The 22,727-nt window shown below is 39.4% G+C and overlaps 1 protein-coding gene across 1 annotated transcript in view; it reads right to left on the bottom strand.

Annotated features, from left to right (window-relative positions):
* Positions 1-22,727, bottom strand: part of LOC106856498 (transcription initiation factor TFIID subunit 4-like) — a 145,795-nt gene that overhangs the window by 28,292 nt on the left and 94,776 nt on the right. The window contains exon 14 of the mRNA XM_088171815.1: positions 16,990-17,112. Coding sequence (XP_088027941.1) covers positions 16,990-17,112 — 123 coding nt within the window. The remainder of the gene's footprint in view (positions 1-16,989; positions 17,113-22,727) is intronic.

The raw sequence follows: 22,727 nt of genomic DNA, 5'->3' as shown, positions 1-22,727 counted from the left end.
TTCTGGTAACTTCTCTCTTCATGTGACAAACTGCAGTAACTGAATTCATTACAGCCTGATTAATTATGCTGTTTGCATACAAAGGAAAAAGAGACTTCAATCAGAAGTGGTAACCTTAAACAGTACCTGTGCAGCAGCGTATCAGAACATCAATCCCACATCCATGCACGTCCATTTGCTTTGAGAATTCTTAGTAATTACTTCTCCCTTACTAGCACATAGCTCAGCTCAACTCCAGGGTCTGAGAAACTAAAGGAAGAGGTTTGGAGCACACCAGTTCCAGCTGATAGGATTTATACCAGTTACCAGAAATGCTCAAAACTGCACCTTATGTTCTCCACTTGCTTACCATGACCTAACTACACACAACCAGCCTTTTTCTCCCCAGCTGAACACAGCAGGAGTTTGGGGAATAAAAGGAGAAAGAGGAGTGGAGCCAAATGTCAGCAATCTCTTTTCTCATACAGCTGATGACTTGCCAGGTTTTCATCTTGTAGGTATTTGGAGACAATTTCCTTAAATGATGCAGAAGCTGAGAAGCACCTGGCCATTACCTATCACCACAGCACAGAGATGGCACCTAGACAGCAATACTGCTTTTGCTTGCCTGCCTTTTGTGCTTGTTAACTTGCAAAGGCAAATTAATGTAAGACAAGGATCTGGCATATGTGTCTAAAATACACACTGCATAATTAAACTGGGAATGAAAACAAATCAAAGGTATATATGTTCAGATAGTATTTATTGTTCCTTTACAAAAAGGAACAAGGAACTTGGCAAATATTTCTTAAGAATAAAGACCCATCTTCACAAAGTATGGGTTATGAATAGCAATGAACAAGATAAGAGCACAGGAGATAAAGCCAGCTAGAGTAAGGCACAGATGTAAGCAGAGCCAGACTGACAATGGAAGAATTCCCACCCCACCGGGCTATGGAGTGCTCTCCACACAACCATTTAATGCCAACACACATCAGCATTTACACACTACAGGAGACACTTCAGAGAAATATTTTTAAATGCAAAGTTTGGGATATCTCTTTTTTAATATGGATAATACTCAAAGCATAGATCTCTCTACAGACTTAGGTCTCTGGTGCTTAGTCTGTAACATGCCTGTGTGCTCTGCTGCTAACGGCGATTTAAGGAATTTGCTGTACCTACAGAATTGTATTATGGAGATCCTAGAGGGGATGACTAAAACTTGTTGAAATTAAGTTCTAAGGAAATATATAAATGTAGGTGACTGGTTAGGGTTTGGTTAGAGTCAAGAAGAGAAGATGCTCTCAGGTTTCTTTCTCAGAGCCAATTGCCTGTAATAATAAATACACAGGGTTGGCTGTGGAATCAGGAGAAATTGGAGAAAAATAATAATGCATTACAAACACTGCCAGACCAACAGGCTTCCCTGTCTCATTCAAACCCACCATTGTCTTGTATGAACAAAAACTGCAGGAAGACAGCTTAGACTGTCACACTTAGGCAAAAGGAGCTGGCACTGACTGCAAACAAAATGCAGTGACAAAATGTCATCCCTCTTGTTCTTCACTTAGGATGCCCCTGCATTACACTTATGGACCCAGGTTGTCACATCTCTTTTAATTAGGCAAAATAATGCTGCAGCTAATACCTAGCAGAAGAATTTACCATGGCTCTGGGAAAAGTATGAGATTAGCTTGCAAAACCTCACTCCTAAAAGCAAAAAAAAAGGAAATTAAACTCAAAAATAGATCCTTTATTAAAGAGCATTGTTTAAACACTTAGGGCAGCTCCTCATCTTTATCCAATTTCTGTAAATAAAGCTGATTTTTGTCACAGGTAAGAGATTTAAAACCACAGAATAACAAGTAATCGAAAAATGTTTTGTGAATTAATTAGAAAAAGTTGTGAAACTGTATTATTCACTACCTTGCTAACACATTCTTCTAAAGAGAATGAAATGTAAAGAAAATTTCAATGGATTTATTTTCAATTATATGACTGCCTTCTTTTCAATATTTTCCTCAAAATTTAACCATGAAAACAGCTTTTGTATGTCTGAACAGAGATGAAAAGATACACTTAATATTTTATCAATTACTATTAACCTTGCTATTAGTATAAATATTCAAAGACTTAAAAATGTATGTTCCAAGGATATATATAAACCAGCCAAAAATTCACCTTTAAAAAAAAAATGCACTAGGGCAGAAACCTCTCTCACAGTCTTCAGATTTGGCTGGCTCAACCAATCTGCTATGGCCACTCAACCAGTTAAATAAATTTCTATAATGATTTCACCATTTTAGCCTGCCTATCTGCAAGTTCCTACTGTCAACACGAATTACCCTGTGTGCTGCAATCCCCCCATCATCTGAGACAAAGAATGACTGTTGTAGTGCTCTGGTAACATGACATGCTTCTCACGGATCTGTATTCCAGACGTCAGGACAATCCAGCACAGGCAGCCAGAAGTGTCCTGTGAGCAGACCTGGGAGAGCAATTCCCAATAAAGGGCACAGCCCAGGCAGGTGCAGGGTTTGCTCTGGGGTGCAGGCTGGGGCTGGCTGTCAGGTCTGAGCACTGGGGTGGCTCCAGTGCAAGCAGAGTGTGAGTGGCTGTGGGGATTAATGGCACCCAGCTCAGGGTGTCTGCCTGATGGGACACCCATCCCAGCAGAGCAGGGCATTGCCTTTGTCTGGGCAGGAAGGGATGTTATAAATCCATATTATGGTATTGGCTCTTCACAAATATTAGGGTGGATGCCATATGTGTGGTGTTGAAATGGTTTTTAAGGTATAGTTTTCTTTAGCAGTAGCACAGGCTGATAAAGTGTCTGCAGTAATGAAGTGCCCTGGCTGGATAACAGCCAGTGAAGACACTGCTACTGACACAGCAGCCACCAGCACCCACTGTCTGTGCACACTGAACACCACAGCCCAAACTATGACTGATGAAAAAAAGAAATTAAAACCACAGCCAAAAATCACACACGCTCTAAAAAGGTGGACTGAAAGAGTGGCCATGTAAAACAGTTCCTGGAATATGGGCAATAGTTTACAGAAAAGTTTGAAAATGTCTGATAGGTCTATGAACATGCAAGGGGCTGATGGATTTAAGGGCTGCTCTTGGCTGAATGCCAGGCACCCAGCCAATAGAAACTTTTGCTTTATTGTTTGTCTCTTATTGTCTTTTATTAAACCTTCTAAAATCCACCAGGAAAGTGAACCTCGTTTTTCACAGAGGCTTCAGGGCATTAATGGGACACCCACCCCAGCAGAGCCAGGGCAGAACCTTTGTCTGGTCAGGGAGGGGCTCAGGGAGCCACTCATGAGCTGCTCTTGGGTCTTCTTCCATAGAAAAGTTGTTCAGAAATTCAGCAAAAAGTTTTCATAAAGGAGCCACTTACATAAACCAACTGAATGCTGGAGATAAAAATGCCCCCCTGAAACTCTTAAAAACTATAGTTATTGTTAAGGTTTATAGGATTACACATTTAATTAAAAAAAAAAAAAAGAATCTCAGTATATGCACTACTTAAATAACTCAGAAGTTACAGATGATACTGCCTCATTAAAAAATTATTTTGAAATTAGAAGGCTTAGGCTAAATTCATTATTTAAATATGACAATCAAAAACCTAATTTTTTAGAATCTGTAGTTGGAAACAGTTACACAAGAAGAAACACAGCTTTGCTATCTCCCACCCACACACTCAGTACAACTTAATACATTTACCACAGCAGTATATAATACCTAGAGAGTGAGGGCTGAAATATAGAAAATTATGTTAAAAAGTAATTGGTCTTCATCACCACCAGAATAAAAGGCAATATATAACTTTTTAGAAGTTGTATGAAGCCCACAAAATCTTGTATCCCAGTAGAACTAATATAAGAAATGCAATTGACTGCAGACCAACCAGGATTTACAGCCCAACACAGGCTGCACAAGCTGAATTATGGATTACATTACATTTTTTTATATATGGCACTGTAGAAAAGAAACCCCAATAGGTCAGACTGACGTATTAATCACTATAGCTAAAATAAATAGTATATGTGAATAACATCTACTCATGGGCCACAAAATAGATCAAGGTAGAGAATTCTGAAGCCACTTGGAACATTGGAGTCTTCGGTACCTATCAAAAATATCAAGTGAAAAGCATTAAAATGCTCATTAAACATTTGTAATGTCCATTAATTGCTGCAGATTGGGCAGACTCACACTGAAATACACAATGTACACATCCAGATGTGGTTATGGAGAGACCAGAGACAGGACAAACAGCTGACTCCAGCCCATACTTTAAGACTTTACTCCAGATGTTCTTCATTAGGAATTTTTTTTCTCTAAAATAATGTACTATTGCTTAAGTGATTTGGACACTTAAAACTGAACATTAATGATCTGTGGTGGAATCAAAATCAAATCACCTGTTGTACTACTTCTTGTCCTCAACCAGGAGAAGCCACAGAACATGTCCCAGTACAGTTAAGCTCCTTAAAATAAGGAACATTTCACAATATTAAGAAACAACTAATTGAAGATTCAGGCTCATAGTACTTCTTGAAGTAAATAAAAAAGAAATATTATGAAAAGAATACTTCAAATCTTGATGTATGTTTGCTTTTAACACCACTGGCTAATATTACTACTTTAACTACCTGCACAGCTGACAAGAATACCAGGGAACAGTACCTGCAGTTCTTCATTGTTCTGTTACTCAGGAAGGTAAAAGCTAAATCAGCAGTATCAAATTTATCCCATCTCACTGTAGCTACACAGCTGAAGATAAAACCTTTTGCTAAAAGAATTTTGTGGCAACATTAAGTTTTACCAAAATGCAACACAACTATGGCTGTCCAGGGGCAGGACTTGTGTGGAGTGCTCTTTGTTTCCTCTTCCCTCCTTTAATTGAGCTTCACTGTACTGAAACTGAATGCTATTCATAGAAATTACTTACAGAGATGAGAAAAGTAATTTTGGCTTTGGAGACAAGCAATAGGCAATTTTTCAAGTCCATTAGATGTAGCTCATTTTTTGCTTTGTAAAGATGTCTCTTAAAGTTGCTTTTTAAAAAACTGTAATAGCATAAAAATGAAAACAAAATAAAAAGAGAAAATGGAGGGATTAACAAAAGCCTGCAAACGAGAGAAATGCAGGTGGTTTCTTTTATGGATTAGGAAAAATGTTGCACAGGCCAGTGATATGGCCTGGGAAAAAAAATGCCCTGTGCCAACACCTCCCCTATAGATAAAGCAGGCTACAGTGCTGCTGTCTTTTTGATCAAGAGAAGAAATCCCACACCAATGACTGTTTCCCCTGACAGACTGCTTGTCCTTTTTAATGTTACATGAGAGCACCAGGCTGAACTTCCCTCCCCTCAGAGCTCATACCACTATCACTGATTAGAGATGCTGGTCTGCCTAGGGGTACTCACTTCTTTGGCCAAGGCTGTTTAACCTGTTGTGCTCCTTGTATTCCTTACCTTCTCCTTTAGAGATAGAAACCTTGCCTTTTTTATGGAACTTTTTGCTCATTCTCCTGGCAGAGATTCTTCTAAATTGTTCATTAATTGGTGCATCATACAGATGTTCAGCTCGTGTTAGGTTTCTATCTTTGCAAGGGAGTGTCATGCTCAAAAAGCCTGGAGAATTATCCCTTTTCTTGATAAAACTATAGCATGGGCCAACATTATTTTCATGCTGCTACAGCACAGAAATCAGTATTTATGATACCTTCTACTTTCTCAAACACAGCTGCAGAAAACCTCATAATTCTCCTCATTTGCCTTCCCATACAACACTGTTGTTCACTGCCCTTTTGTTTGCTGAGATAATTATTATACTGAGAATACTACAAAAAGAATAACAAAAGCCAGTGAAAATAGGTCTACTGCATTACCTCCTTCAGACACCTCATTCACAGGTCAGCTCAAAACTCATCAGGACAGTTGGAGGGTGAGGTAGGGTAGGAATTCCCAAAGTGATTCAATGGCCCAGAAGTCTGACTCTTAAGGACTGGAACTCCTAAGTGACCTATGGTTTCCACATCCAAGTTTTGTAATAATTTAACTTAGTTTTAGTTAACTCTGTGAAATGTCTGTGTGTATATTCAGTCAGGCTTGGAAAAGTGATCTTGTAACTCATTAGCAAAACCATTAAAACTCCAGAATCCCACAAACTCACACCAGTTAAAAATCTATAATGACCATAATTTTATGCAAATCACTGTAACTTCATATAGGCCAAAAAACCAAAACTTTTCTCCAAAGACAGAAGGAAAGGGAGGGAAAAAAAAACCTCCTTCTGACTTATAAGTCTTGGAGACATTCATGATAATTCTATCACCACAGTCCTCCTAGATGGTAAAAAATTTCCTTAAGTTGTCGCTATTTTTTAACTTCTCTTTTTGACCATCTCTCGGGCTGCCAGTATTAAAAAAAAAAAAACCCCAAACTCCACCAGCATAAGAAATGCTGCCAAGGTCAGGGAGCAGCAGTTCTGCCTGATGCCCTTCCCTCCCTATTGCACCTCCCCTGCAGGAACTGGCTGCCAGCCTGTAACTTGAAGGCAAGCAGTAACCAAGTAACTAATAAATAAGGAGTACACCACTAAAGTAAACAGTACCCCAGCTATAATTAGCTAGAACAGACAAGCTGCTGGTGGTAGATGTCTCTCTGAGTTCCCTCAGGCCCTCTCCAGCCCCCACAGAATCCCTTTAACCAGCATGCTCCTGTTTGACTCCAGGCAAAACAAAAACAAAAACCCCCTTTTTTCCTAGTCATTCACTAGAACAGAGTATGTAACAAAAGGAAGACCAAGACGAAGATCCCACTATTAGCTATTTTTACTGTATTATTTCTTTGAAAGCAAAATACTGCCTGTAACATCCAAGACTCATCAAGAACTTCATAAACCTGCATTTAACACACACTGATTAGTCCCAAACACTTCCACGGTCAAACAGCACGAGACTTTCCAAAAGCACACACTATGACCATTTCTAGAAAGAAACCCCTGGGTTTACTATAGAAGCAAATAGAGAAAATAAAGTGTTTTCCTACACCAGAACCAGATAGGGATTAGCAAAACCGAGCTCATGCAGTGGGAAATGCAGGGAGATTGACAGGAGCACAGGGCTTCAACAAAAGCTTATTGCAGGTAATTAATGTTCTACACGAGGCACATTACTGACTTCAAACAAACTCACCACTCTGCCTAAAGTTAAGCATGTGCACATGTCCTTGCAGGTCTGGAGCTCCAACGCTCAACTTCTCATGAATGTGGCCAAACAGGACCCACTTTGCCATCACTCCTACAAAGGAAGGATGTGCAAAGCACACTGTTCCATTATCTGGGAACAGTTTTAAACAAAGCTGAAAAGCTCGTTTCAGTTCAAAATTTAAATATTTGAGCTCCACCTTGGAATTTTATCATTGGCAAATTTCAGCCAGATTCTGAAGGAGGAGTGTGCACAGTAGGAGACTGGTCAACACATGTAAAAGAAGGGTGAGCATTCCTTTCCAAATTAAACAAGTATTTGCTCAAAATACTTAGAACAGATCACAGGGATTAAAATGCATCATGTTCCCTGAACAGCAAAGTTGATCAAAATAAATTTGCCTACACCACAAACTGCTGATATTGTGTCATTCATGATGACATCACTTAAAACCTGTAATAGGGATGTGCCTTCAAATTCTGTGCACAGATATACATATAATATGCACACATTAAACACTCAGAAAAGCATTGTGACTTACAGTAAAACCTTGGAAGATTTGCACATGGTAAAAGGAAACCAGGAAAGGCCTGTTTTCATTTCTCTTTCTTACACACTAGCGTGTTTTCGATTGAACTACTGAAAATGAAGGGCTAATTTTTTGAACACATAAAAAGACAGCAAGTTCTGAATGAAATGTTGATCTGTTGGGCTTTTGTTTTGTTTTCTTTTTAAATCAAGAACTTATACTTTTTTATCAACAGACCACATTGAGCTGTAGGATGCAGGGGGGGGGGCATGGCCATTGCTATTCTGTATCACTCACATCCTCACTTGGGATGTGGCTTCTGGGGGGAAGAAAATGTGGCCATATGTGGAAGGGGCTTAGAGCTGGTCTGTGAGCCAGAGAGAGTTCGTGGATGAGGTTTGTTTCTGAAAGGAATTTTACCAAGGCCATTGGTATGGAGACTGAGAAGAGAAGAAGGAGATAAGAAGAAACCTGCAGCTGCGAAAAGTATTTTTAGAAAAGTTTTATGAAAATCAGTGGTGGAGACTGCTTTGCACCAATGGACATTATGTTGCTCTATTGTAACCAATGAATAAAGTGTAAAGTTTGTAGAGGGTATAAAAGGCAGCTGGCTGCTATAACAAACAGATATGAGCCTTCTGAAGTGTAGTGCATCCCTTTGTACATGATATCCACCCAACAGCGACAGCCATCCACCGGAGTTGTGGGGTTTTGCTGAGCTCCTTGCCCAGGGAAGTTGCTGGAGCTGCCAGTGCCCAGCAGGACACGGTGGGGCAGGGGGTGCAGCTCTGAGCAGAGAATGGAGCCGAGCCCTGCTGGCCACAGCAGGCAGAGCCTGGTGGCCCATCCAGCTCCTGCTGGGTTTGTCCATCACTGCTGCTGCTGCCTCAGGGACACAAAACGCCACTGTGGGAGCAGTGGGAGCACCACCACCTTGGCTTTGTCCTGGGAACAGCCTGTGTGGTGTCATGGCTGAGCCACAGGGACAGGTCCTGTTCTGAAATGGAGAACTCATTTTTTTTGTAAATCTCCTGCTCTTTTGTGCCTTCTGCTATGGATATTGTTCTGTTCCTGTGCATTTCCTATCCCAGTGCTGTTTGTTTTCAGTAAATTGTTATGTCATCCCACATTCTCTGCCTTCATCCTTCTCTCACTGGAAGCAGGGGAGAGTGGAGTGGCTTATTTGGAGTTTAATCCCCACCACAGGGACACACAGCTTGGACAATGGCTTGGTTCTGCCATTGACAGCAGGTAAAATAACAATTCTGCTCAGCACTTCTAGGTAGGGTGTTTACTTTACAAGCTGGCAACCAGATTTCCCTGAAGTTCAAGACTGTTTGCCCAAAGGCCCAGGGTGAACTCAAAATGTTAAATGCCTAATTATCACTCTCTGTAGGACCAACACATTACTTGACTGCCTATAAAAGAATTAGCTGAAAAAATGCAAAAATGTGCATCTTAATACATTTTAAGTTCTTTAGACTTTTCCCAAACTTTGACTTCAGTAAAAAAGGTTTTTTAGACAAAAAGGAAATAGAATATGCCACAAAATTTACCTAGCACTGAACAGGATCGAAGCAGAAGGAAATGAATCTATTTGATGATTCATCTGACTGCTCTAGGGAAGAATTACTTAAATGGGAAACATTGCCACCTTAAGATACAGGTATGAATCTTTCCATGTACAGGTTGAAAAGTTACACCTTGAAAATTTTCTGGTCAGGTTTTAAAAATTATTTTCACTGACATCTAAAATTGTCTAAAATTGGTCCTTACCTTCTAAAGTCAATGGATAAATCCTCTGCTAGACCCTTCCACATTTTCTCTAAGTCTTACCAGTTTTACTTAGCTAGAAGAAGGAAAAAATCTGTAATTATAACCATCAGAAAAACAGAGACTGCAAAATAGATTCTATCCATCAGTGTCTGAAAATCAGGAAGGCAGAGAGAAGACAACTGAAAACACAGAAAAACTCAACCCAAAACCAACTCCCAAAAAACCCCAAAACACAAACTCACCCTGTCCCCACACATCCTCAAGGTAGCTGCCTTTTGCAAGGAAAACACAACCTTGCCAGGAATAGCAGCAGAGCTCCATGGGGATTGACAAATAATGGATGAACTCGGAGCTGCTCAGACGTCTTTGTGCCAAGTTCTCATTTTCCACGCTAATAAGCTGCACACACTGTATTTACAACATATCCATAAATAAAACAACTGTATTTATTATTACCATATCGATACCATTTTCTTTTCAAAAATGTGGTAATTTTTTTTTTTTGTAACCAAGGAGGAGGATTTCTATTTCTATTAAGAAAAAAAAAAAAGAACAAAACACTATTTGAGTAAAAATGCAGTAGAAACCTTTGAGAAGCAGAGAAAAAAAATGCTCTGATGGTCTCCTCCTGCATGCTACATCAACATCATGCAGTCAGGTGGGACCAACTTCCATCTCCAAATGAAGTAAAAATCAAATTTGTCTTGGCCAATAAGGAAAAATTATTAATACCATTGAACCTCTGTCAGAGTATTTTGTATTCCATAGATCAAAGGAATACACACAGCATGCAAACCTGTTCTACTAGTAAAAAAGAAAGTTTTTCCTGGCACAGAGCCCACTTGCTATTTTCTTGCATTGCTGCCTGGCTTTTTCCTCCTGTGAACTGAAATCCATGCAAAAATGTTCTACTGCCTCCTGACCCACTGTCTGTATTCCTGCCTGTTTGCAACAGGCACAGAAATGTATTTCCACACATTCACTCCCAGTTACAATTATTAATCAGCAATGTAAACATTGCATTATCCATCATCTTCAACGTCCTCCTAGTTTTACTGCTAAGTCTGTAAAGAAGCATTAGAGTGATGTTTACAAGTTTTGTTTCACAAAATAAAACCAGAATTCTAAAAAAAAAAAAAAACAGTTTGTGTTCATCATGACAGTTTGAATTAAATTTTTAAAAATGAAAACTCATCACTGAGGCAATTGATTTTTAAATTGAAATCTCATTCATTTAAGAATAAGGAACAAAGGTGCAATTACTAATTAGGATAACATCTATAGAGTGTTTCAAAATACTGATTTTGAAACAGATATCAACATGTTTATGGTGAATTATTTTAACATTTATTTGATTTTGAAAACAGGAAGTAAAACAAAACAGATGTCAAAGAGAAGTCGAAACCAAACTTGAGAGTTTCAAAGATTTATAAAGTAGTATGCATGTAATTCCATTAAAAAAATATAAGGGCAGACTCCTTTCTTTTGTCTCCTTGAAAATTTAAACCCATAAATTTAAGTAACAGTTTTGTGATACCTCAAATGAAATCATAACTGTCAGCAGCAGTGACATCCTACACCAAAACGGGTGTGAGAGAACACTGCATTTTATCATATCAGTGAGACATGGAGCAAAGAGTGCTTGAAAAGGTAATGACACAACAAATCATAAAAATTCCTCCTGTTCTGCTCTTAGTCTACAGGCTTAAAAAGCACAAAAAGCAACTTTCACTTCTTGATCCATAAATGCTTATAAAAGATGTTCTGCTCCATTGTATCTTTCCTATAACTCAAGCTTAACCAGTATAAAGGGCCTTTAGATTCCAGTCTTTCTAAATATATCTTGACCACCTTAAACAAAAAGTTATTTATCAAGAGTTGACCATCCAGCAGGAAGACCAAGCTGATACTTGAGCTGTTGAACAAGTTGTTCCAAGGATCTTTGAAAGTAGATGCCATAAAATAAACTTTAGTTCCAGAAAGGTGAGGGAACAGCCCAAAGATTTACTCAGAGAATGGCAATGCTGATGATTGGTGTTGTTCCCCAAAATAAAAGACTGTTCCTTGCTCCTAGTTCTTTTGGGTCTGTCAAGAGCAGTTATGCCTCACATATTGGCTGATTCATGACCTTCTAAAGTGGGAGATATTCACTGAGTAGAAACTTTGGACAGAAGCCAAAGCACAACCCTCCAGTAACAGAGACTTCTGCAGGACACACTACACATCTCTTATGGTTTAAAAGGGCAAGAAAGAAGGAAACAAAGCCAGGTTTTCCAAGAGACAGCTCATGTCTAACCCATTCAAAAGGGAAAATTACCTACTATCCTGATTTCTTCTTAATATTGTTACAATATTGACAATGGATTTGAGGAATAATTGCAGGTGTTGCTGAAATGTCCGTGGATAACCCAAGCATGAAGTGAGAATGTCAGCTGAAATGGTGAAACGAATCACGTTCAGTACTGCATACCCAAAAGACACTTCAGTCAAAAGGACTTTTTTCTAACTATAGCTCATACCCAAGTGCTTCCCACATAATACTGAACCCATCCTTATATTTCCACTTAGAAATCAGGAGTTACTAAAAGTATAAAGATCTAATAGAGAGCAATATTTAGTAACTTCTCTTTGTCTGCCTCTGGTACAACACAGATTTCCAAGTCTTAAACCAGAATCTTAATCATGTTTTGTACAAAACCTAAACATGAAAGCAACTTTAAAATACTCAAATTATACCATCTGAAAGATTAATTTAATTAAAAAATGTGGTGCCTCGTACCCAAAATACATCTCACAATCACTTCAGTAATTAGCTTTTCTCTACACAAAACATCTCTGTTTTAACTGTTAGTTTTGGGACTTTCCACGTCTGCAAGAACATTATCTTTCTTGACTAATATAATGGCTGGAATATACTGGATGAGAAAACACACAGTATCAGATCTCCCTCGAGCACTGGCCCAACATATGGTCCTGCACATTTTGAAAGATGGTGTTTGGGATAGTTTGCTGAATATTCTTAAGATGACTGCTCTTCTGCTGTGTGAGGAAGAGGGCTTTTTCTTATCCCTAAAATGACTGTCTTCAATAAGTGGTGATTCACTGAACTAGCCCTGAAGCTGCCTTTGGAAGCTCAGTATTCAAAAACCATCTGTGCCAGCAAGTACCAGGAGAGGGCTTTCACTTGATATTTAAACAAATTATACCCTCAGATATTTCAAACATATACTCTGTATTTATGTATTTTGGGATACTAGCCATAGATCTTAATGAAAAGCCTGATTATTTAATTATTACTATTAAATAGAGAAAGATACTTGTATTTAACCTCTACACTAATTCCATAATAAGAAATGAGGGACTTGAAAATATGCAAATTCAGCATTCATGCCACCTTAGCAGTATTCAAGTATTTAGCTTGTAAAGATACCTGACCTAGTCTTGTGATGGCTAATACTTTTTTAAAGCCTTAACTCCTACAATTACATGAAAATATCTATTTCATAAACAAACCAACATTTTAATGCTAACTCTTAAAAGGCTTATAATTCAAGAAAAAAAAAAAAACAAACACGAAAAATGTGAACTGAACAGATTCAAAATCAATCAAAAAGTAACTAAGGTAAACAAAAGCAACCCAAACCTTTTATTTAATCTGACATTAGGGATGCTAACTGAAGAACTTCAGTGCTTGCTGTCCTGAACGTTGTAACCTGCTTGTGTCACCCACTGCTGAGTGCCACAAGAGCAGCACAGGACAGATCAGACCTGGGCAGCACTGCTGCTGAACACATCATGTGGGCCAGGGTCCTTAAATAGCAAATTGGATAATCACGTGCTAAATCTCAAAAAGCTGTGACTTCAGAAGATATTTTCCAATAATTTTTGTCTAATATTACTAAAGAAATGGAAAACTCCTAAAAAATTCTGCAAATGCAGTGTTTTCAACTCTGCCAGGCAGAGAAGCTGAATCCTTCCAAAGGTAGCTCACTTCTCTTTACCTCTCCTCCTTCACTCTTGATCTAAACCACATTATAATAATAAGCAGGCTGAATTACTGATGAGCTGCTGGCTGCTACAGAGACAGCTGTGTTTCTAGCAGATCATCTCAAATATGAGCACACACAAAAGGTACTAAAAAGGAAGTGAATGAAGTGCAGGTGATCTCACATTTGCTGTCTCTGGTTGTAAGTTCCTTTTGCAGTGTTCACTGGGCTCTAGGCCAAACTACTTCAACAAGCAGAGCAGGAACTATTCACTTTTTACTGTTTACTGTTATATCAGTCTTCTTCCTATTTATCAAATGGAGATGGGTACAAGAGCCAGGGCCAAGCAAAAGGGGCAGGAAGGCAGGGATTGGGACAGGGGTCACAGTGACATTAGCCCAGCCACTCTGTACTCATGGTCAAACCAGTCACTCACCTGGCAGCAGTGTTATTTGGGAACACTCAGCCCCTGCTCATCATGTTCTACAAAATATTTTTCCCATGTTTTGGAAAGGCATTTTTTATATGGTTGCATATAGAAGCAAATTAAAAACAAAAAACATGCAGTAACAACCTCACTCCAAGACTGCTGATCTTCCATGTCCCCAGGTAAAAGTAGTAAAAAAAAAATTAGCTGTACTAGTCCAGGAAAGACAATTGATGGGCCTGGTCTTGATAATTTATAATAATCCTGCCATCCAAAAAAAGAGGTCTATTTAGCTATGGCTTGAAAGCGAGCAAAGAAGTCCAAATGAGCTCTGGCAACGTGATGTGAGACAGAGAACAAGTTTCAAGAAAATACTCTTAAATAAAGTGCTGGTAGAAAATACTTACAGTTATTAACACAAGCTTTTTCATATTTCCAAAAACTGTAGAACTATTTCTCTCTAAGCAACAAACAGTTCTTAAATACAGAAATACTAATCTTTTCCATCAACTTCTTGTCTTAAATAGAATATCCATCACTACTCCTAAATAAACCTCCTGCTCAGATGAAAAGAGTATTACTAAAAAGATCCGATTAAAAAAAAATTGTTAGTATTTCTGTTAAACCAGGAAGCTGGACTGAAATCCAGCACTGCTCACTGAAAAATGGCCAATGCAACTAAGTCAAGTGTCAAACAAGAGTTAGTTCAGAAAAGGGAAAAGAAAAGGAACATGCCAGGGTGGCAGGATTTGTAAATGACATCTCTTTGGATCAGTAAACATGCAGGGTCCCCAGCTGCAACAAAAGCAGGCACCTAAGTCAGAAAAGGTTAGTGAGGAGGATAGCAACTTCAATGCAAAAACTGGGTATTTTGATCAAAAAAAAAAGGGCAGGCAAAAAAAGCTCTGGCCAAGTCAGACCTTGCAAGCAGAGATTATCAGTAGCAAGGGCTTTAAGCAGCTTAGAAATTGCTGGGAGAAATGAGTGTCACCACAGAGGAGGTCGGATATTTGAAGGTGGAACTGGGCTAAGGGGGTGTTGGTACCATAGAACACAGAATCAGAATGATGTTTATAATCCCCAGAAACCCAAAGAAGAGATAATACAAAATTCCAGTACCTTTTTACAGTGAAACATTTTGGAGGAGTTGAGTTAATTTCTGCATTAGCAGCCCGAATAATCTCAGAAGAATAGCAGAAAGGGAGTTTCTAGGAGCCAAGGCAGTGAGACACAGCTTCTACAGTACTTTAGGTGCTGTTCCTTACAAAAGACATGGAATAATGCAGATACAGTTTCCAAGACCTCGAAATCAGCTTCCAGCCAGCCATGTCTATGAGCTGGCCAGGATGGTTAGAAGCTAGGAGAGGAGGGATGGCAGCAATTCCAGCTGAACTGGCACACAATCCATGGCTCCAGGAAATCCATGGATCGGCAAAAACTTCAAGGACAGTTTGCCAATTGAACAATACAGTTGTTCAGCAAAATTTGGGCTAGGAGAGCAGCAAAAGGAAGCAAAAACATCTAGAAGCCTTTGGAATTTGCCCCAGACCTTTATTTTTCCTTGAAGCACTGTAGCAAGAGAACAAGAAGCTTCTAGAGAGAGAGAGAGAAGCTGTTCATGATAATCCATTCAGATATAGAGCTCTGATTAAAATGCTTCACTCACTGAAGATGACCATAATTTTGTTCATCAAATTATTAGTACTTACAAAAGAATAATTTTTTTAAAGGGACAATAGACAAAATTAAATTCTGTTCCTTAGGAGAAAGCATTCCTTTGGTGGAGTATTAAAATCTGAAGAGATTCATGTATTATTAGAAGGTTCAAATTATTTTTAAATGAGGGAAAACCAAAGTTACGACCACTCAGCTGAGCTTCTAGTGGAAGTTTCTTTGGCCTGTTGTGGTGAGATTTGTTACAGGTGCATGTGGAGGAGAACAGAATTCTTTACTGAATGTAAGATAAAGGAGGGAGACTGAAAGAAAGGAAATAACAGGACAACACAAAACCTGGGAAACTCCACGGTCTGAAACTAATTTTACCAGCAACAGAAACACCTCCTACGTATCTGAAGTCCTAAGTCAATTTTAGAATATAAACAACATCCACTTCTGTTCCTAGCCCAGCTAATTCCCTAGCACTAATCTTAGCACACAAAAAGAGAGAGAAGTCGATAAAAGCTATTCCAAAATGGGAAACAAAAAGGCCTTTGGAAATGCCTGGCATTTAGACAGTCAAATGTCTGAGCCAAAACTGTTAGTTCAGTTATTCAAAACAAAATGTTTGCATTTTCCTCAGAACAGGCATGTAATGGGGAGAATTCCTCTGACTCCACTGCGTGGGCAGACTCAGCAGCAGGAGAAGCAGCCCAAGTGTATCTGCACTGAACAGCACAGTGCTCTCACAGAGCCACCCACAGCACTGCAACCACATCACCCTGCCTCTCCACCTGGCCTGATACACATCGGCCTTCTGACAACTTTGCATTTATTGTGTAGTACAGCTACTTCTCCACTTAAAATAACAGGAGGATCATGCTAATGAATCTGATCCTATTTCTAGAGCACAGCATCCTTATGGAAATTACAATTCAGCATGATTATAAACTCATCTTTGCAGTGCTGAGGGACACCTTGACGTTCTGGAAGAAGTTTGGACACATTTATCATAAACTCACGCTGGAATTACTACAAGCTTTTGGTTCAAATTGTTAGCAAGACTATAGTTATGGTTTCTCAGATACTTCCCCATTCCCTATTCTTTTTGGGTTTTTTTCAGATTATGCAGAGGAGAAAACAGACATAAAAAGCAGTGAACAGTTTAAGACCTACACTTTGCATTTAACAATTTTAAAAATATTCTTAATTATCTGCTGAAAGTTCACACTTGAAAATACAACTAAAAGGGGATGCTGTGTTAACTGTGGCAAGACAAGCTGGGCTCCCGGTGCTGATGTGCATTTGCAAATGACACAGTCCCCTGAGAGCAGCAGCAGCTCCAGCTGTTCCTGGGAGGTTCTGAAGGAGTCATTTCGTGTCCCTGGCTCGGGGTGCACACTTACCTCTCCTCCTATGCTGAGCAGGCCGGGTGCATCCAGCCTCCGTTTCTTGCGGGGACCGATGGCTGCCAGGGCTGTCAGGTTGGCATCCCTCTGCCTCATCTGGGCAAGCTCCTGCTGCTGCATCTGTCACACAGGAAAGAACTCTCTTTAGCTTTTATTCTCCTGCCATAGCCACATTCAGACCTGCAAGCGTGAGGTACAAGTCACACATGAGCAATCCCCGAGAGCATTTTACTGCTCCCAGTACTATTTTATAGAGTACTATAGTACTAGAGTACTAGAATAGAGTACTATTTATAGAGGAATAATGAAGTACTGAAGTTCTCATGACTTTTCACAGGATTTCTGCTTCCAAATATCTCAACTGTTTCCAAAAACACCATCCTTTTCACTAAAAACTGCCTTAGCAAGTACTATATACTAACTGCACTTCTCTAGTTTAAGACTTATGAGAGTAATGTAAATACCAATTCAAATCTTTAAAAAACCTCATTTTTTAATCTTATATTTATTTTGAATATTTCAAACATACTTAATGTTTTCTTAAAAAAAAATCTAAGTTAATAAAATATCTCCATCTAAATGCTAGCCAAAGGTAATGCTGACAAAAAACCTTTACAAACTAAATTTACCAGTGCTTTCTGGGCTTAGGCTTTAGGTAAGAATACATTTGACTAGTTTGAAGCAACTGCTAAGCTGAATTATGTAACAATATAGCACGCTATAGAAAATAGGAGAAAAGGCTGTGGCCAGAAGAGAGGCAAGGCTGCATATTCACTATAAACTGTGTAATTCTTTCAGAGTGTTAATAAGTGTCATCTTCCCAGGAACACTAATATTTTAATAAATACTCTGATCAATATCACAGAAGAATAATTGATTAGGCAGCACAATATATTATTTTAATTAGATAAAAGCATTCATAACTCTTAGCAATAATTCTTATTAATCTCAAAACTTTGGGTTTGCAAAATCTATCCATAAACTGAGATATTATGGGTTTTTTCTAATCCCACGGATGTCACTCTTGTTCCCACTTCAGCAGCAGTGCACAGAACAACACTGAGAAATTCAGTGGTGGTAATAAAAACATTGCATGATACAGGCACAATTCTTCATTAAAATGGAACTGAACTGACAAGTAGAGATAGAAGTGTCTCAGCCATTCCCCACACATGATCTGTACACACAAGCAGGGCCTGAATTATCTCAACCAACGTTACCAGGAAAGGAGGTTTAAGCATTAAAGTGCCAGTGTAGAGTCTCTTTTCTCCATGTACCTGTGCCCAGATCCACCTCACACCTTGTCTTTAGTGCAGCTCTCAGGTGATTCATTCAGCAGTCGATACACAGTGACCAAGCACTGTGTCTCAGCACCTTTGGTCACAAGCTCCAGTTCATGGTGCCAAGCCCAGCACAGGCTCAGAGCCAGGGCAGGGCTGGCAGGTGGCCCAGAGGGCTGGCAGGTGGCCCAGAGTGCCCCTGGAGGGCAGCACCAAGGAACTGGAGGCAGCAAGGGAGTGGCACCAAAGCTGGACACAGCTCGAGGTGTGCCCAGCACAGAGGGGCAGGCACTGCCCTGCTCCTGCTGCCCACACTGCTGCTGACACAGCCCAGGTGCCATTGGCCTCTTGCCCACCTGGGCACACCTGGGCTCATGCTCATGCTGTCAACCAGCACCAGCACCTTTCCCATCTCTGTCCATGATGCAGACACTGGGACCAAGGGCAGCCTCAGCAACTTCCAGCGAGCTGGAACTGGGAATGTTCAGCCTGGAGAACAGAAGGCCCCAGGAAGACCCCACTGTGACTTTCCTGTGCCTAAAGGGAGCTGACAAGAAAGACAGAGAGGGACTTTGGACAAGGGTCTGCAGTGACAGGACATGAGGGAATGGCTTCAAACTGAAAGAGTGTGTTTTTGGATTAGACACAAGGAAAAAATCCTTCCCTGGGAGGGTGCTGAGTTCCTGGCACAGGCTGCCCAGAGAAGCTGTGGCTGCCCCACCCCAGGAGTGTCCAAGGCTGGACAGGGCTTGGAGCAACCTTGGACAGGACACAAGAAGGTGTCCCTGCTCATGGCAAGGGGTGAACAAGATTATCTCAAAAATCCCTTCCAAACCAAACCATTCTTTATTTTCTCATCCTTCAGAAAATTGAATTCAGTCATTTAAAGTTTGAAACCCCATTTTTCCCACTTCCATGCTATATATTTTATTATCATAACTTCAATATAACATTATCTAAAAATACATATATCTCATCTACAGGAAAAAAGAATTCCCTAAATACAAAAAAGAAACGCAGAACAATATCTAAATAATAGTGCAAAGGTCTATACATACTTCTCTTTGCCAACTCATATTAGGTTTTTAGCTCAAATATCTTTGGCTCTCTTCCAGATTAAATGCCAGTTAGACAGAGCTGCCCGCTTACCCTTTCAAGGTAGATAGCAACAGTGGTGAGCTCTAATCATTTACAAAGGTCATGATCGGAAGCTAGCCCCTAAGCAGTCATTTAAAATTCGATTGATCCCTATTTGTAGTCAGGGAAAGAAAATGGACATTTCAGCTGTATTGTAATTATGAGGCTTCAAGGCAACTGTAAATAGATGTGCAAATCCAGATACTGGCAAATACCTTAGAGAAGAAATTATTACTATAGTATAACATATATCCAGGAAAGGTTGAAGATAAAACTGCATATAAAAAAAGATCAATCATCTTTTTGCTAATTTGCCTTGCTTGCCAGCCTACAAGGGTTATCACAATTATCAGAAGTCTGATGAATATTTAAGCAAGGGCCAACTGGCTTAGAGTGATCTCAGACGAAGTTGTCAAGCTTTGCAGAATAAGAAATTTTGCACTGGAGTAAGTATTCGTTTCCTGGGAGGTGCAGATCAGAAATACAGTCTGATAGATAACTGGTATCATGCAAAGGTTATATGAATATTGTATCAGTATCCTATCCAAAGCCACCATTTTCAAACCCACAGGAACCTTACTTAGCTCTCTGTGCTACCTGTACTACACCATACCCTGGTTATTTCCACGTGGAATATCAGCACACAGTGCCTCTTGTTGGGCTTTTTGCACATGTAAATTGTAAAGCAAAACATGCCATTTCTCTAAAGTTCCCTTAGTGGGATAAATCTTGCCCTCACTTTGAAACCTGCAAACTGGTGCTGTTTTACCAGGAAAATATGGAATAACTTCAAGAGTCTGCAGAAAGGTTTGCACTCATCTATTCCTTAGGTTCTTTGTCCTTTTTTAATCAGTGGGAGAAACTAAAGACGGTTTTTGATATCACATACTAATTTTGATAAATGCACAAGATTTTCCACTAGCTGACAGGACACCTGGCTCAAGAGACAGAGCCAAAGGAGCTGGGCTCTGTTCTACCCACACTGGGTAAATACTGGTAAGACTTGGTTCCTCACCTCCCCGTGTCTCTCACCCCACATCACCCAGCTTGTCTAAGTCTGCTATAGGCTCTCCAGACGAGGATCCTCCTCCACTGTGTGCCTCACTTATCATCAAGGCCCAGAGGGCTGAATAGACATTACTTTAATACAAATAAGGAATATGCTGCCAGGTACAAAAGATCCAGACAAAAATCACAATACAGTTTCTGATACTGGTTTAACAGCACACACCGTGGTAAACTACAGCAGGAAAGAATAACCTTATGTAACCTTCATGAATGCTGATCAAAAAATTTCTAATACATCAAACACACCATCAGTGAGATCACAGTATCCTGATGTTTTATAACACAGCAGCTGAAGTGCTGAAAATACTTGATAAATTCTGCATTGCACAAATTCTCAACAATCTTTTATAAATTATCACTGGTGGTTTTTTAGGTTTTCTTTAAAGCTCATCTGAAAGCAGAGAATCATAAAATTACATTTAAAAATAATCAGAAGAGTTATGATCCTGACACTGGTTCCCAACAGAGGCCCTCATCCTGCAGAGGTCAGTGTATTCCAGCTGACAGGAGAGCATCTCTGCACACTATTAACCATCAAGCTGCTTACAAGAAAACATCTTTGCAGTTTATGGATACTTACTAGCAAGACATTTGACAAGACCTTATTAAACATCCCAGACCACCCTTTAACACACCACCATTGTTGGCTTCTTCATATCCCTAACCCCACTTGATCTTTTCTCCAAGTCACATACTTCTATTTTTTCATAGCCTACATCAGATTACCTGCACCAGTCTCTCTCTTACCCATCATGAAAAATATTATCCCCAGTTGCAATCTCTGTTTAAAAGAATGTTTTTAAAAAGTGTTATCTTGGCTTTGGTTCAAGAGGGGAGACTGCACCAGACACCAAGTGCACACCCTGGCCTGTGGAGGCTCCTTCCCCCAGTGCACTCTGGAATCACATTCTCTGTGTCAAGTGGAAATGACTTTGCAACCAGTTTTGCTTACCTGGTTCCACAGAAATCACCCTCTGAATTTTCAGCACTAAGAATAACATGAATTGCACGTCACCATCTTCAGTGTTCTGAAATTACTCTTAGAAGTACCAGTAAAACTAAAGCTACTTAAGCTTCTTACTTTACATGATGAATTATATTTTAAAGTTAACAGAGCAGCCTGTTATTACAACACAGTTTATCTTCTAACTCAACCAGTTACTAATTTCTGGATGTTTAAATAAATGAAGCACCTGTTACTATCTGTACATCCTGATAAAATAATCTCCTGTTACTTAAAATGATTTACCAGAAATGAATCCAGCTCACTACATCAACCAACAAGATGCAATCGTTTGATAGTTGCATTCATTCACACTCTCATTTTCATATTGGGCTGCTGATGCAAAATCTTCCTTTACCTTGCTTTTATCACAACTAATATGGGTATACTTATCAATAGCATATTAAAATTTCTGCCCTCTGGGAAGAAAGCAATGCTTCAATTCAGAACCACACTCATTAATAACAATTAACTTTTTTGAAAGTAAAAATATTTATCTAAAACACAGACAAATATTCCAATATATTATACCAGAAAAATGCTTACAAATGAGATATCGTTCCTTGCTCCTTATCAAATCCAAGTGCATTTTTAGCATGCCATTTTCTTACTGGGAGGTCTCTCATTTGATGAAAAGTACTCCATAAGAACAAAGCACTGTGATGGTGGCACAGCATTAAAACCACACAAAGAACACGATTTCACCACTTTACTGAAGTGCAGCTAACCACAGAAATTCTAAAATTTTAGTTTGTTTTCTGTAGATCATTATTTGTTATGATACATTTAGGTATTTAAGAAAGAAGTGCCACGAGCCATATGCCACAAGCAAGACAGCCATATGTCTATGTGAAGTATCAACATTACATTTTAAAAAGCTAGGTTCAGTAATTTCCAAAAACCAAAAATGCACTTATTTGTCAGGAAAAACCCAGGCAAACAGAAATGAGCTTTGTCTAAAGCAGAGATGTAGATAAAATATGGGTATGAGCTGGAGCTGCTAAGGACTAAGAGAAATTTCCTTCTATATGATCAGAAAGTAAGATGATGGCTGGAACTCTTAAAAATTCTAGTCTACATAAAAATGCCTTCAAAAATTAAAGGCATCACATGAGAGACAGAAAGGTCAAGGAGGTGTTTCTGTGCCTACGGGCAAAATTCAGGGATATTTCTGGCCTAGAAGGAAAAGAACCCAGTGACAGAGACACAGAGATGATTGTGAAGATAAAGAAGAAAGAGCTTAAGGA

Source organism: Sturnus vulgaris, chromosome 12 (assembly GCF_052056855.1).
Source record: "Sturnus vulgaris isolate bStuVul1 chromosome 12, bStuVul1.hap1, whole genome shotgun sequence".
NCBI classification, from domain to species: Eukaryota; Metazoa; Chordata; class Aves; order Passeriformes; family Sturnidae; genus Sturnus; species Sturnus vulgaris.
The sequence above is the reverse complement of the archived record's forward strand: the minus strand, read 5'-3'. Positions and strand labels throughout refer to the sequence as shown.